Here is a 15579-nt window from a genome sequence, read left to right as displayed (position 1 = left end):
AGCAACTCCATATTTTGTTCATCTCACACCATTTACTTGAATGTATTTGACATGAAAATGAAATGTTTCTCATTGTGACGATTTCGACATATCTTCATGTGAGTTAGAAGGCTTTTTTATATATATTAAACTCACACTGAGTGCAGTCGTACGGCTTTTTTTTGTTCTTGTGGCATTTCACAGCAACACTAGTTTATTAGTTAATAACTAACAACACATTTACTTTATGTGAATCTAACAAAACATTTACTCACTGTGACACAGAACAATGCGTTCTAATATGATTCACTAAACTATTTGAATGTCTGAAACTCTTCTCACACTGAGTACAGTAGTACGGCTTCTCTCCAGTATGAACTCGCTCGTGTGATTTCAGGTGTGTAGACTGAGTGAAACTCTTGTCACAATATGAGCACTTGTAAGGTTTTTCTCCAGCATGAATTCTTTGGTGCAGTTTCAGATATTCAGATGTAGTAAAGCTCTTCCCACAGTCACAACACACATGATCTCTCACTTCATTATGTGTTTTCTGGTGCTGTTTAAAACTGTCCAGTTGTGAAAAACTCTTTCCACAGAGAGAGCACACATAAGGCCTCTCATCTGAATGAACTTTCAAGTGTTTTTTTAGATTTGATGATGAAATAAAATCTTTACCACACTGATCACAGTTAAATGGTTTTTCTCCAGAGTGAATGAGCAGATGAACACTGAGAGTTGATGCTTGAGTAAAACTCTCTCCACACTGAGTGCATGTATACGGTTTCTCTCCAGTGTGAATTCTCATGTGTGTGTTAAGGTTTCCTTTCCGTGAGAAACTCTTTCCACACTGAGTGCATGTAAACGGTTTCTCTCCAGTGTGAATTATCATGTGTCTGTTAAGGGCTCCTTTCTGTGTGAAACTCTTTCCACACTGAGTGCAGGTGTGCGTCTTTTTGACTTTTGTTCTTTGAATTGTAAAGTTACGATGTTCGTCCTCCACTTCATTCAGTTCTTGTCTTTGCTCTTTCACTCTCACCTGGTCTAAAATACACAGAAATACAGTTAGAATCAGTTCAAGTGAACCCTTGTTTAATAGCAGAGAGCAACAGAGATCAGATCTTTAATTTTTTTTCTGTCAACTTTTTTTGTTCTATGTTTGCCAACTGCTATATACAAGTTTATGATCATTTGGATGTATTTCTCGAACATTTATCATCCATATACTGCTTATTAATTGACTTCTACCAAAGCGTCAACAATGAAGAATCAAGAATGGACACCAACCTATTTGTTCCTCAGTATCTTCATGTTTTATTCTGGATGGTTCTGGATCACTCATGTCTTCAATCTCCTCTTTAATAAACTCCATCTTTAACAGTCACACAGATTTCAGCTGCTACTCCTGGAGTTTGTCCTTCTCTTGTAGGATGATGGGAATTTTCCCAGTATTTATTGGTGAATTGTTGTGGGAGGGGCTTCACTGCAGGTGTGAACTGTGATCACTGTGTTTTTATCCAATCTGCATTTAAAAAGTACAGGGCCATCATGTTAAACTGAGCAGCTGAAAAACCTCTTTGTCTCCAAAAGTTCCATGTTTTCAGCTCATTCATTATGGTGATGTCTGAGATCTTCTGTAAATTGGCACATTAAATCGTTTTATTGGTGTCAACAGGCTGAAACAAACTACAGCATCATCACCTTTAACTTCAGTTCTTGTCTTTGCTCTTTCACTTCCATCGGGTCTGAAACATTAAAACATATTAAGTTGTTAGAATGAGTTTAAGGAGGATAAATGTGAATTTTCAAGTGAACCCTGATTTAATAAAAACAAGTGAGATCTGTTTATCAAATATCATATTTTTGTGGTCTGAAGTAATAACATCGCTGCGAGATCTAGTGAGAAACATTCACATTTCTCCGTTCAAACAGTCAGTGGAAACCAGGAGAAACATTGTGCCATGAATGAACTATTCAGTGTCCACAGATCAGCAACATTCACCATGGGTTTACTGTAGTAACACTACTAACTGTAACCATGGAGGTTTGGCAGGAATAGTAGACTATAATGCTTTCAAGTAACATTACGTAGGTTTTATTTTGACATTATGAATACAATTGCTGCCCTCAAATGTTAATCTGAACTAAAATAAACCTTTGTTTAACTACTACAACATTACATTTCAATCTGTCCAAGGAGCTGTTTTGTTTTATATGCTCCTAAGAAAAGTCAAGTAGCCTATAGCTCCATCATTGCTCAAAGTAAAAAAATATCATAATCTATGATGTTAGTTTTAATTAAAATATAATTAAAAAAATGAAATCAAGGAAATTTCTCTGGCATTTCTTTCTTTTTGCTGTATTGAAAACGTACCGAATTAACCGTCCCGAACCGTGACACAAGTGTATCGTATCGAACCAAACCGTGAATTTTGTGAACCGTTACACCCCTAATATATATATATATTAGGGGTGGAGCCGAACCCGAATACAGTATTCGGAAAGGTACAAATAACGTGTTTTTTACGAATAGTTATTCCGAACTATTACTTAAAAAAAATATTTGTATTCGGGAACAAGAAAAACTTTATATCAAAAAGCTGCGTTTCCTCACGAGACCGCAGTGCATGCACGGATGAGTGAGTTAAAGTGAGTGAGTGACGTTCAGGAAGAGGTGACTGACACAAGCTGCTCCACAGACACAGCAACAGAGAGGGCTCGGCTGAGCGAAAAAACACTTAACTGCATCACTATTTTTGTATAATAGATTTTTTTTACCTTAACTGGGTTCCGGAGGCAGTTTATAACTTTCGGGAAGCGGAGTTTGATCGGGAGATTATTCCATTACGCTGCATTATTGACGTCTGCAGTCGGCTGCTCTCATGTTCGCTCTGTTTACGTAGCTCTGTTAGCTCGGTAATTTAGACAATAGGCTGTTGACAGAGTAACTTTAACGTTCGGTTAAAAAGGTTAAAAAATGCTTGTGTAGTTGTGTCGAATTGTATGCACTTGTGGGAATTATATGGTACGCAGACATCCCAAGTCTCTATTGATAGCAGCTCCCTGAAATTAGTTCAAATCTCCCGGAATCTAACGCGCATGCGAGACAGAACATAGGCCTACTGTGTTCCAAACCGTGTAGCGCGCGCACGGAAGAGAGGGAGAGACCTTGCCGTGTGTGCGTTATGAAAGCTAGTCACATGTAACACCGCTGCGGTTTTGCTTACCGGCTTTTCTTTGCTTTTGTTTTGCTTACGGGCATTTCTATATATTTGTTTTGCTTATGGGCATTTTTATATTTATTGTTTTGTTTGGCAATGTATTATTATTTTCTTGTAAAGTGTGTATGCTTCTTGCCTCATTTACTCTCTGGTTATATATATATAACCGGACATATATATCTGGATACATGGATATATATATTTTCTCTTGCTGTATGCAGTGTCGTCCGGGGTCCTGAGTGCTATAAACACAGTGTCTGTAACTTTTAATTTTGACTTTCTTCTTTGAATTATTTAGGTAGTTTTCTTTAGTTAATGTGTCTTTTTTCCTTCCTCTCCAGAAAAGAAAGTGAGGACTCAGTGTGGAACAGGGGAGGCTAGCTGCTTTTATTCTGTGGTGTGCTTCACAGTGTGCTGTGTGTGCTGACACAACTTACATATATGGTGTGTGCACGTGGTGGCTGATTTGGTGTGAATTTAGGTGTGAATGAGCACAGGACATTGTCTTGTCCAAACTTTTCTCCTTCCTTATATCTGCATCCCCTCTCCCTCCTCCCTTCCTTTCCCCCTGATTCAAGTCATGTCTATACATCACAAATGATGTATTTGGTGAATCTATTCCTTTCCAGGTTTGGAACCATTTTAAATGTCTCAGTGCGATTGGTAAAATGGTCTAAATTTCATTGCAGTCATTGGAATTTTGAGAAAGACTGAACACTTAGGAGAATCCTGTTCTTCTCTTTGGGTGGTGTCTCTTCAAGATATCTGATAATCCTCTCCTCTCCCCCGAAACCAGGTGTTACCCTTTTGTTCTGGTCTAGGTACGACCAGATGAAAACATTACCTCATCTAAATTGACAGAATGTCTCAAAGATATAAAATGCTGGATGACGCGTAATTTCCTGCTATTAAATTCAGATAAAACGGAGGTATTACTTATTGGTCCAAAAAACTACACACAAAACCTCTTACAATACGACTTTAATATAGAAGGATGCCCTGTTACTTTTTCCACTACAGTAAAAGACCTGGGTGTTATACTAGACCGCAACTTGTCTTTCGAAAATCATATTTCATCTGTTACAAGAACAGCCTTTTTCCACCTTAGAAACATTGCTAAATTACGTAACATGCTATCTGTTTCTGATGCAGAAAAGTTAGTTCATGCATTCATGACCTCGAGACTAGATTACTGTAATGCTTTATTAGCTGGTTGTCCTGCATCCTCAATAAACAAGCTACAGTTAGTGCAAAATGCAGCCGCTAGAGTTCTTACTAGATCAAGAAAATATGATCATATAACACCGATTTTATCATCTCTGCACTGGTTACCTATTAAGTTCCGTATCAATTACAAAGTACTACTACTGACCTATAAAGCCCTTAATGGTTTAGCTCCTATGTACTTAACGGACCTTCTTTCACCCTACAATCCACCGCGTTCTCTAAGATCACTAAATTCAAGGCTTCTGGTCATTCCTAGGATATCGAAGTCCACGAAAGGAGGGAGGGCATTCTCGCATTTAGCTCCAAAACTCTGGAATAGCCTTCCCGATACGGTCCGATGCTCTGACTCGCTGACACAGTTTAAAACTAGACTAAAGACGTGTCTCTTTAGTCAAGCATTCACATAATGCTTACCTTTTAGTCCTCTGCTATGCCATACGGAACCGTTTGCCACTGAAACTGCTTAACGCACCAGTGGGGCTCGACAGCCTTATAGACAAACGGGTCGGTCCGTATGGTTGCGGTTGGGTTGCGGAGGGTTTGGGTTGCGGAGAGTTGTGAGATTATGGTTTTCTAACACCTACTCCCGTGTAATGGAAATCATTATGAACATCAGCTATGCTAATTATTTCCCATCTGCCTTTCTGCTGTTATCTCGGGACGCTTGTCCCGAGAAAAATGGCGTTCGTAGGCTCCAGTTTGGTATCCTGCCTCTCACGGGGATTTCGGATGCCTCAACGCCTGTGATGAGAAGACCAACGCCTGTGAAGAGACGACTCAACGCCTGCGAAGAGACGACTCAACGCCGGCGATATGTTATCCCCTAAATATTACATGATTAACTAAATGTATTTTTTCCAGGTACTCTCTGATATGCACTTACTGTAAAGCTTCTTTAAAACCCTATGATTGTTAGCCAGAGGAGAACTGGCCCCTGACTAGCCTGGGTTCTCCCAAGGTTTTTTTCTCCATCCAATCTGATGGAGTTTTGGTTCCTTGCCACTGTCGCCTTGCTTTTGGCTTGCTTAGTTGGGGATATTTAATATTCAACAATATTATTGAACTGTGTTGTACTACTTTCATGTTATCACTGTGAAGCTGCTTTGATGCAATCTGTATTGTGAAAAGCGCTATATAAATAAATGTGACTTGACTTGACTTGACTAGGTATATAAGGGTAAGTGGCAGAGCAGTCTTTGGGGAATCTGTAACCAGAAAACCCCCATGCGGTGCTTTGTCACTGTTTTCCCGTCAGAACACACTCACACACCACTGTGTGTTTTTATCAGGAATGCATTTCTTACTCTTAGAGTCATCTTTGAGCAATTGATGTTATGTATTTATTATTTCTGAATTGGGTTTATCCTCATCCTGCTAGATCGGTCTTCTTTGTTTGACACAGTTAACCACCAGTTCCTCCTGTCAAACCTAAAGACGAAGGGCATCTCGGGAAGCGCACTCCAATGGTTCAAGTCTTACCTCTCAGGTAGGTCCTTTAGGGTGTCGTGAAGGGGTGAGGTGTCTAAAGGTTGCACATTGAGTCAGAAATTTTCGTATGCGTTTTTTCGTATTCGTGATTTGGTGGCTCTGAACTGTCAAAACACTATTCAAAATGCTTGCTACGGATGCGAAAAACGCAGAAAATCGAACCCGATCCAAACATTTTTTATGACGGACGAAAGTTTCAGAGGCAGTGTGTAAGCGTGATTGACAAAACATGAGGTCATATTTATTTTTTAACGTGCGAAAATTTCGGACTCAGTGTGCAAGGACCTTAAGACCCAACATCTAGCTACTGGGGTGCCTCAGGGCTCAGTGCTTGGACCACTTCTCTTCTCCATCTACATGACATCACTAGGATCTATGATTCAGAGACATGGCTTTTCCTATCACTGCTATGCTGATGACACACAACTCTACCTCTCATTCCAGCCTGATGATCTGACAGTAGATGCTCGTATCTCAGCCTGCCTGACAGACATTCCTTGCTGGATGAAGGACCACACACCTTCAACTAAACCTTGCGAAGACAGAGCTACTTGTGGTCCCGGCCAACCCAACACTTCATCACAACTTCTCCATTCAGCTAGGCTCGTCATCCATAACTCCATCAAGGTCAGCCAGGAACCTTGGAGTTGTAGTTGATGATCAATTGAACTTTACAGACCACATTGCTAGAACTGCCCAGTCCTGCAGATTTGCCTTAAACAATATTAGGAGGATCGGGCCCTTCCTATCGAACATGTTACACAACTTCTTGTCCTAACGCTTGTTCTATCCAAACTGGACTATTGTAATGCTCTCCTGACTGTTCTTCCAGTTTGCTCTGTCAAACCTCTGCAACTGATCCAGAATGCTGCAGCCAGAGTGGTCTTTAACGAGCCGAAGAGAGCACAAGTCACTCCTCTCATCACAAAATTGCACTGGTTGCCATTTTCAGCTCTCATCAAATTCAAGTCACTGACGTTTGCCCTAGAGAACAACCACTGGCTCTGCTCCCTTTTACCTAAACTCATTACTTCAGACTTAAGTGCCATCCAGAATATTGCGCTCTGCAAGTGAACATCGTCTTGTGATGCCATCTCAAAGAGGCACAACATCTCTTTCTCAGACCTTCACCTGGTCTGTTCCCTGCTGGTGGAATGACCTGCCTAACTCAACCAGAGCTGCTGAATCCGTGGCCATTTTCCAGAAACGGCTGAAGATGCATCTTTTTCGGCAACACTTGATCCATTAATACTAACGCTTTCTCTTCTATTCTAAATCTATAAGGACATGTACTGCATTAGATTAAACTGGGAAGGGTTTAATCTAACAGAGCTATTACAGCACTCTTCTGATATTTGATTTCTGTGCATTTGCTTCAGAGCTTTTGTGGTGGAGCAGGGCCTGCAAGGAAAGGTGACGGCGGCATTTGTGGGGTAAAACGGGCATTTTAGGGATCTTGCTAAAATATCAAATAAGGTCATTTTGTAACTTCTAATACTGGAATCAAATGACATTGTGCTGTTAATTTTTACCCTTAAATGGGTTTGGAAGTTTTTAGGGTTTACTATTTCGGGGACAGACCCAGTCTCTATGTGATAATATCTAGGTGAAAGAGTCTCCATGTGATGGGATTTATCTGACTTCAGTGACGTGAGACAGACGGTCGGTTTAGCCAGTCTGTCTGCTTCCTGACCTGGGCCCCAGTTAGTCAAGGTTCAACTCTAAGACTAAGGCCTATCATTCTCCCGGTGCAATGCAGCGCCAGACGAGATGCGCGTGTTTTTTGTTCGTTTCAGCCTGACACAGTTATCATTTTCACACCCATCGCCATGTTGTTTAAAAAGCAAATGCATATGCATCCCTGGGCCGCGGGTCAGAAAACGAAGAGCGTTGCTATTTTAAGGCAACTGAAATAATTTTTTTTAGCTATTTTAAGAATGTTTTAGTAATATGCGCCTATAGTCGGGTCCAACACGTGCGTACACTCTGCTTATTGAACACACAGGGACACGCAACAGCACACAAACATGCCAAATATTAAAAATAAAAGGATTACAATGTAATAGACTATTATTGTGGACATAAAGATAGGTTGGAATCCGGCTTGTCCCGTAGATGGTCTCGCTTTAACCTCAAGCACACACACACACATTAATTAAGAGAATTAATTGCGCCGGGTGCGCCGATCATTATTCCCGTTGGTAAACTAGCAAAAGTGGATTCGGATATAATAAATAATTAGCAGCAAAGAAAATTAAATTTGGAAAAAGGAATTTGATTTGTTTCACACTGTAAACTGCTTTGATTTGGAGTGAGAGATAAGAGTGGCTAAACTGCTTTTGATTTGGAGTGAGTGGCTTTATTGATTCAGATACATGTCACTGCACTGATTGGTCCAGTTTTGGTCTGCGATCTCTAACCCAGAATAAAACCTGCTCCAGAACAGCTTAGCCGTGTAGTGTAAGTTACCATGGTGATGAACACAACTAAAAACCAATCCACTTTCTTGAGCCCGAAAAAGCCAGAGTTTGCTCAAACTAATCTCAAACTTTACCTGTTAGCAAATGAAACCAGCTTTGTGAAACAGGCCACAGGACGTTTTTATTGTTTTACTAGAGACAAAGAACTGCCTTAAACTGACAGCTAAAAGTCAGAAAGTTACAACTTAAAAACAACTTCCACAAAACTAACGTCACAGAATTAAAGTTTATTTCACTATACGTTTGCTTTATCTGAATCTGTTTATTTTAATTATTGAATCTGTAGAAACCTTTTACTCACAACATCACACATTGTCAGTGAAATTTCAATTTTATTTGTTGCAATATTGTACATACACTCACCTAAAGGATTATTAGGAACACCATACTGTGCACATCATACACATACCAAACTAATACTGTGTTTGACCCCCTTTCGCCTTCAGAACTGCCTTAATTCTACGTGGCATTGATTCATCAAGGTGCTGAAAGCATTCTTTAGAAAAGTTGGCCCATATTGATAGGATAGCATCTTGCAGTTGATGGAGATTTGTGGGATGCACATCCAGGGCACGAAGCTCCTGTTCCACCACATCCCAAAGATGCTCTATTGGGTTAAGATCTGGTGACTGTGGGGGCCATTTTAGTACAGTGAACTCATTGTGATGTTCAAGAAACCAATTTGAAATGATTCGAGCTTTGTGACATGGTGCATTATCCTGCTGGAAGTAGCCATCAGAGGATGGGCACATGGTGCCCATAAAGGGATGGACATGGTCAGAAACAATGCTCAGGTAGGCCGTGGCATTTAAAACGATGCCCAATTGGCACTAAGGGGCCTAAAGTGTGCCAAGAAAACATCCCCCACACCATTAAACTACCACCACCAGCCTGCACAGTGGTAACAAGGCATGATGGTCCCATGTTCTCATTCTGTTTACGCCAAATTCTGACTCTACCATCTGCATGTCACAACAGAAACCGAGACTCATCAGACCAGGCAAAATTTTTCCAGTCTTTTTCCTATTTGTAGTGGAGATGAGTGGTACCCGGTGGGGTCTTCTGCTGTTGTAGCCCATCCGCCTCAAGGTTGTGCGTGTTGTGGCTTCACAAATGCTTTGCTGCATACCTCGGTTGTAACGAGTGGTTATTTCAGTCAAAGTTGCTCTTCTATCGAATCAGTCGGCCCATTCTCCTCTGACCTCTAGCATCAACAAGGCATTTTCGCCCACAGGACTGCCGCATACTGGATGTTTTTTCCCTTTTCACACCATTCTTTGTAAACCCTGGATATTGGTTGTGCGTGAAAATCCCAGTAACTGAGCAGATTGTGAAATACTCAGACCGGCCCGTCTGGCACCAACAACCATGCCACACTCAAAATTGCTTAAATCACCTTTCTTTCCCATTTTGACATTCAGTTTGGAGTTCAGGAGATTGTCTTGACCAGGACCACACCCCTAAATGCATTGAAGCAACTGTCATGTGATTGGTTGATTAGATAATTGCATTAATGAGAAATTGAACAGGTGTTCCTAATAATCATTTAGGTGAGTGTACATCTGTTTATGTAAAAACAGGCTTTATTTAAAGGGATACTTCACCTCTGGAAAGATGTATGTGTATTTAAAATGGGTCATGTAGAAGAAATGTGAAATTATTTTAGAATTTGGAGCTTTCTAGACTGAGAAAAGCCAGAAAATGTATTTTTGGCTTATGTGGATGTAAGACAACAACTCCCAGAATGCACTTGCTTCACTGCCCTAGGAGGCCACGCCTACCGGAACAGAGCGCAGTAGTTAAACAACAAGTCTAGGCTATTGAGTCTCCGTGATGAGTCTGCCCGGGATTTCGAGATCACCCAAAATGTCCGGGATTCGGCTTTTGCGTTCTACAGTCGCCATTCATTATGTTTACTGTGGCGAGCAGGACGAGTGATCGGTTGATGTGCGTTTTGACACGAGGCCGGTGGCGTGATTACTGATGAGCGACACCTGTGAGACGCACCGGCCTCGTATCTCTCACGGAGGAGCGGGAATTTTTGTTAGCAATGTTAAAACGCACATCAACCGATCACTTGTTTAGCGTTCATGTAAACACTACATTCAGATTCACCAATTGGAATGAATTCAGTTAGATTGAAACAAACGGTGTGCATGTAATCAATGAATGGCGACTGCAGAAAGCAAGAGCTGAATCCCGGACATTTTGTACGATCTCGACGGCCGGACATGTCCGGGAAAAAGTCGATGGTAACCCCTACTACTCAGCTTTCTCCACAGAACAAGAGCCTGCTAGCTTAGCTTCCAAAAAAAGATGTCTGACACTATGTGTACATTCTGTGAGTGAGATCCCAGCCTCTATGGGCAGGTTGAGAACATATTGGCTGTAGTATTTAGCCTCTGGCCAAAAAATCCTCCGATGACGCAAAATGACGATTTTTGCGTCATCGGGAGGATTTTTCCCAAACAAAAAATACATAAATCTCTCGTCTCAGGGGGATATGAGGGTGGAAAGCACGGTAATTTGAAAATAATACAAGTTTTCTACTAATACAAAGCTTAATGCTAAATCCTAAAGTATCCCTTTAACAAAAAAAAAAAAAAAAAAAACCTGATCAAATTCAGGGAATTGTTTCATATATTAACAATAACTGATAGTTGTTCTTTTTCTACATTTGTTTCCAGTCTCTTTTAATTTTGGTAGTTTTTATTTCTCTGAGTAAGCGTTCAAACAAAATAATTTTCAATAATATTATTGTTCTCCAAAGTATAAAAAACTAATTTTGTTGCATTCACATCAACAATAGTTTATTAGTTAGCTAACAACACATTTACTTTATGTGAATCTAACAAAACAATGCTTTCTAATATGAGTCACTAGATTACTTGATTTGGTGAAACTCTTCTCACACTGAGTACAGTCGTACGGCTTCTCTCCAGTATGAACTCGCTCATGTATTTTCAGGTTTCCAGAACGAATGAAACTCTTGTCAAAATATGAGCACTTGTAAGGTTTTTCTCCAGAATGAATTCGTTGGTGCCGTTTCAGATTGCTAGCTCTAGTAAAACTCTTCCCACAGTCACAGCACACATGATTTCTCACTTCATTATGTGTTTTCTGGTGCTGTTTAAAACTGGACAGACGTGAAAAACTCTTTCCACAGAGAGAACACGCATAACCACACTGATCAAAGTTAAATGTTTTTTTTTCCAGAGTGAATGTGCAGATGATATTTGAGTCCTGATGAAGATGTGAAACGTTGTCCACACTGAGTGCATGGATACGGTTTCTCTCCAGTGTGAATTCTCATGTGTCTGTTAAAATGTTCTTTCTGTGTGAAACTCTTCTCACACTGAGTACAGTCGTAAGGCTTCTCTCCAGTATGAACTCGCGCATGTATTTTCAGAGATCCAGAATGAATGAAACTCTTGTAAGGTTTATGAGCACTTGTAAGGTTTTTCTCCAGTATGAATTCATTGGTGCTCTTTCAGACATTCAGCTCTAGTAAAGCTCTTCCCACAGTCACAACACACAAGATCTCTCACTTCATCATGTGTTTTCTGGTGCTGTTTAAAACTGGATAGACGTGAAAAACTCTTTTCACAGAGAGAACACACATAAGGCTTCTCATCTGAATGAACTTTCAGGTGATCTTTTACATTTGATGAAATAAAATCTTTACCACACTGATCACAGTTAAATGTTTTTTTTTTCCAGAGTGAACGCGCAGATGATGACAGAGTTGATGCATAAGAAAAACTCTTTCCACACTGAGTGCAGGTGTGCGTCTTTTTGGCTTTTGTTCTTTGAATTGTAAAGTTACGATGTTCCTCCTCCACTTCATTCAGTTCTTGTCTTTGCTCTTTCACTCTCACCTGGTCTAAAATACACAGAAATACAGTTAGAATCAGTTCAAGTGAACCCTTATTTAATAGCAGAAAGGAACAGAGATCAGGGGCCGTATTCACAAAGAATTTTATCTTACCACTAGGAGTACTCCTAAATCGCACTAAAATATTTTAGCTAGGAGTTTTCTCTTAAAAGTTATTCACAGCGCCTTTCAGACCTACTCTTAGTAAGGAAAAATGACAACTCCTAAACTAAGAGTGAGTCATCGTTGCTATGGATGACGTCACTTCTCATGCACGAGCTTCCTCACAATGATCACGGTGATTGGTTGTTAGATGACAGGGCCATCATGCGGAACATGACACAGACGCAACAAATCATGGAATTACGACATCTAAATATGTCTGTGTCCTACACAAAATAATAATAGTAATGTCATCGAAATGCATATATAATGACATGTTTGTGCAGGCCCCAGTGAAGTGTAATTCTAAAAAGGCAGAGAGAGAGAAAAGTCGTGAATTAAAATAAATTAAATCAAGGTAGCCTAATACCCTAATGAAAACCTCCACTTGCCTAATAATGAAAAACAACACTTGCATTAACACTTGCTTGGTTAATTGACATCCTATTAGCCTAAATAGACAACTTAAAGCAAGGAAATGTTGCTCTTATTGAAGTAATGTAATAGTTGAATGACAGTGGATTATGAAGTCGCCAAAACGTAAAAGAAAGCCCAACTGGACGCATGATCAGTTACTGCTGCTGGCCCAGTTGGTGCTAAAAAAAAAAAAAAAAAAACATAATAAAAGTGAAATTCGGCACTGGGATATCAAGCAAAACTAAGCGTGAGAATGGGAGATGATTTGTTTGCAGATCAATGCAGCATTCCCGCTTGTGTCGCGGACCCCGGACGACTGCGAGAGGCGGTGGTATGCGCTACGATCCTTTGTGAATAGGTCTTAGTGAGTTAGGAGTCCTCTCGACTTCTTTTAAGCTGTCCCAGACTTAGGTGCTACTTTTAGGGCTAAAATGCTTCATGAATTACTCTTAGTGAAAAAAATTAGGAGTCCTAAATTTAGGAGTGACACGCCCATTATTTTTAGGAGTTGCTCCTAAATTCGCCAGTTAGGAGCTACTTTTAGCCTTAAAATTCTTTGTGAATACGGCCCCAGATCTTTCACTTTTTGTTCTGTCATTCACTTTTTAATATAGTAAATATATGTTTGACAACTGCTATATACAAGGTTATGATATTTTGAATGTATTTCTCTATCATTTATCATCCATATACTGCTTATTAATTCACATCTACCAAAGCGTCAACAATGAAGAATCAAGAATAAACACCAACCTGTTTGTTCCTCAGTATCTTCATGTTTTATTCTGGATGGTTCTGGATCACTCATGTCTTCAATCTCCTCTTTAATAAACTCCATCTTTAACAGTCACACAGATTTCAGCTGCTACTCCTGGAGTTTGTCCTTCTCTTGTAGGATGATGGGAATATTCCCAGTATTTATTGGTGAACTGTTGTGGGAGGGGCTTCACTGCAGGTGTGAACTGTGATCACTGTGTTTTTATCCAATCTGCATTTAAAAAGTACAGAGCCATCCAGGGCCGGCCCGTGGCACAGGCAGTATAGGCAAATGCTAAGGGCGCCGGCGCCTTATACCCTAGGGGGGGCGCCAGAGCCGCGTAAGGAACTTTCCGCTTTTATTGTACTTCATTAACACTGCAACGAGTGGAGCAATAATGGGATTTACATGGCATTGACTTTCTTTTTTTTTTTTTTGATCAAATTTTTCTAATAAATTCTTACTTTAACGTGACCGGGGGGGAGTTGAAGGGATCACACATATACACTTAGTTCACGGTGCAGAACAAAACATGAGGCGCCACAAAGCAGGATGGGCAGGCCCGTCGCCAAGGGGGGGCATTAGGGGGCCGTGCCCCCCCAGATGACACAACGTGCCCCCCTAAATATGGTCATTGAGCAAACTTACTATTGAGAGCAAAAAAACGTATCCACGTATTCCATAACGAAATGTCGTCAGCAGCATTTAGCACACAGGTGCACTAATCTCTGTAATTTTAAATAACACATTGTCTTCAGAAATATGAAAATTAGTCGGAGCGTGTAAGGCTCTGCGCAATGCTTACCTTCCCCTGGCCAAGCGGGCTTTTTGAATTTTCTGATTCGTTTGCCTGCTAAAAACAGCATGTTTTCACGTAAAAAAAAGGTAATTTTTCTCAGAATTGCGTGATATAAAATCAAAATGGCAAGTTATAAAGTCGAGTTGAGTGATATACAGTCACATTTGCGTTTTATAAAGTCAGAATTGTGAGAAAAACTCTGAATTGAGAGAAATCCATGTGAGAATTGTGAGTTAAAAAGTCGCAATTATCTTTTAATTTTTTTTATTCCGGGGCAAAAACAAGCTTCCATATACTTCTGATTGCTTTTAGAGGGAAAAGCTGTCCATAAATGCTGGTCTAGGATCAGTTTTCTCCGTAATAAAAGAATATTGGCTAAACTCCGGTGTTTTGAGCGGTGAGTGGATTATACGCGCGTGCAAATCCTCTCGTTATAATAAGCAGTTAGGCTATGTAAATAAGGCATTATTGTGTATCAGCTTTACTGATAGATCAGGAACTTTGTGAGATCGCGATAAAGTTGTATAATCGCTTTTTAAAGATAATAAAATAGGCGCTCTTTGTTGGTTCACCCTCCGCCTATGATCAGAAACTTAATATTTTGTGTTTTGGTGTTGTTTAAATATAGAATTTGGTCTATTTCAGTTATATTAGACTAAATAGAGGATGCTATTGTTTTTGTGACAGTCTGTTTTGTAGACCATAAAAATTGTGCCCCCCCATGAAAATGAAATGCCCCCCCATTCTATATGTTCTGGCGACGGCCCTGAGGATGGGAAACCACCTCCACCAATCAGACTTCTTTTACCCGCCATTCGGTTTTCGTTTTTATTGCGTCAAAAAAAGTTAATATGTCAAAGCGTCCCAAATTATCTGGTGCCCAGGGGAGGAAAAAAAGAGAAGAAGAGGAGGAAAAACGCGACAAAGACAAAGGTAATGTTACAGTAAAGATGATGTTAAATAATGATATTATTTTGATGTTACAGAACGATGATCAATAATGCCATTAGTCATTAGCATACATGATTAGCTAATCTATAAATAACCAGCGCTATCTGCTAGTTCTAACCAAAATATTAACAGTCAATGGTTCTAACAGATAAGCCTAGCGCTGTTATTATGGAAAATAGTAATATGAGTACCTTCCTCGGACAAAATGTGTAAATATTAGATCTAAT

At 40.0% G+C, this 15579-nt stretch overlaps 1 protein-coding gene across 1 annotated transcript; it reads right to left on the bottom strand.

The window, feature by feature from the left end:
• Positions 1-227: 227 nt before the first annotated feature.
• Positions 228-7743, bottom strand: LOC130097302 (gastrula zinc finger protein XlCGF7.1-like). Its single transcript, XM_056264101.1, has 2 exons — positions 7734-7743; positions 228-1020 (listed from the first exon to the last, which is right to left on the bottom strand). Exons 1-2 carry the CDS (start codon positions 7741-7743, stop codon positions 251-253), a joined length of 780 nt encoding a protein of 259 aa, XP_056120076.1. The 3' UTR covers positions 228-250.
• Positions 7744-15579: the final 7836 nt, after the last annotated feature.

Source organism: Rhinichthys klamathensis, unplaced genomic scaffold (assembly GCF_029890125.1).
Source record: "Rhinichthys klamathensis goyatoka isolate OS25496 unplaced genomic scaffold, OSU_Roscu_1.1 h1tg000216l_1, whole genome shotgun sequence".
In the NCBI taxonomy this organism is placed as follows: domain Eukaryota; kingdom Metazoa; phylum Chordata; class Actinopteri; order Cypriniformes; family Leuciscidae; genus Rhinichthys; species Rhinichthys klamathensis.
The sequence above is the reverse complement of the archived record's forward strand: the minus strand, read 5'-3'. Positions and strand labels throughout refer to the sequence as shown.